The 274-nt window shown below is 67.9% G+C and overlaps 1 protein-coding gene across 1 annotated transcript in view; it reads left to right on the top strand.

Annotated features, from left to right (window-relative positions):
* MRC2 (mannose receptor, C type 2) overlaps window positions 1-274 on the top strand; it is a gene marked incomplete at both ends in the record, with an annotated part of 18,182 nt that overhangs the window by 14,379 nt on the left and 3,529 nt on the right. Inside the window, one exon of the mRNA XM_010024129.1 lies at window positions 9-241. Coding sequence (XP_010022431.1) covers window positions 9-241 — 233 coding nt within the window. The remainder of the gene's footprint in view (window positions 1-8; window positions 242-274) is intronic.

The raw sequence follows: 274 nt of genomic DNA, 5'->3' as shown, positions 1-274 counted from the left end.
CCCCCCTGCCTCCCCCTGGCACCGCTGGCTGGGGACCTGCTGGGGGTGGTCCTCAGTGTCTCACCAGCTGCTTGCAGCTTTCATCACATCCATGCTGCCCAATGTCTCCTTCGACCTCTGGATCGGCCTCCACGACGCCCAGAAGGAGTTCCAATGGGTGCTGGGTGAGCCGCTGCAGCACGTGAGCTGGGCGCCCGGCGAGCCCTCAGGCTGCAGCGCCTCCAGCCCCCGCGACAAGCCGGTGAGTGACCCCCCCATGGTATCCCCCTGTCCC

The sequence above is a fragment of the Nestor notabilis genome, unplaced genomic scaffold (genome assembly GCF_000696875.1).
Source record: "Nestor notabilis isolate BGI_N333 unplaced genomic scaffold, ASM69687v1 scaffold17931, whole genome shotgun sequence".
NCBI classification, from domain to species: domain Eukaryota; kingdom Metazoa; phylum Chordata; class Aves; order Psittaciformes; family Psittacidae; genus Nestor; species Nestor notabilis.
This window is presented reverse-complemented; position numbering and strand designations above follow the sequence as displayed.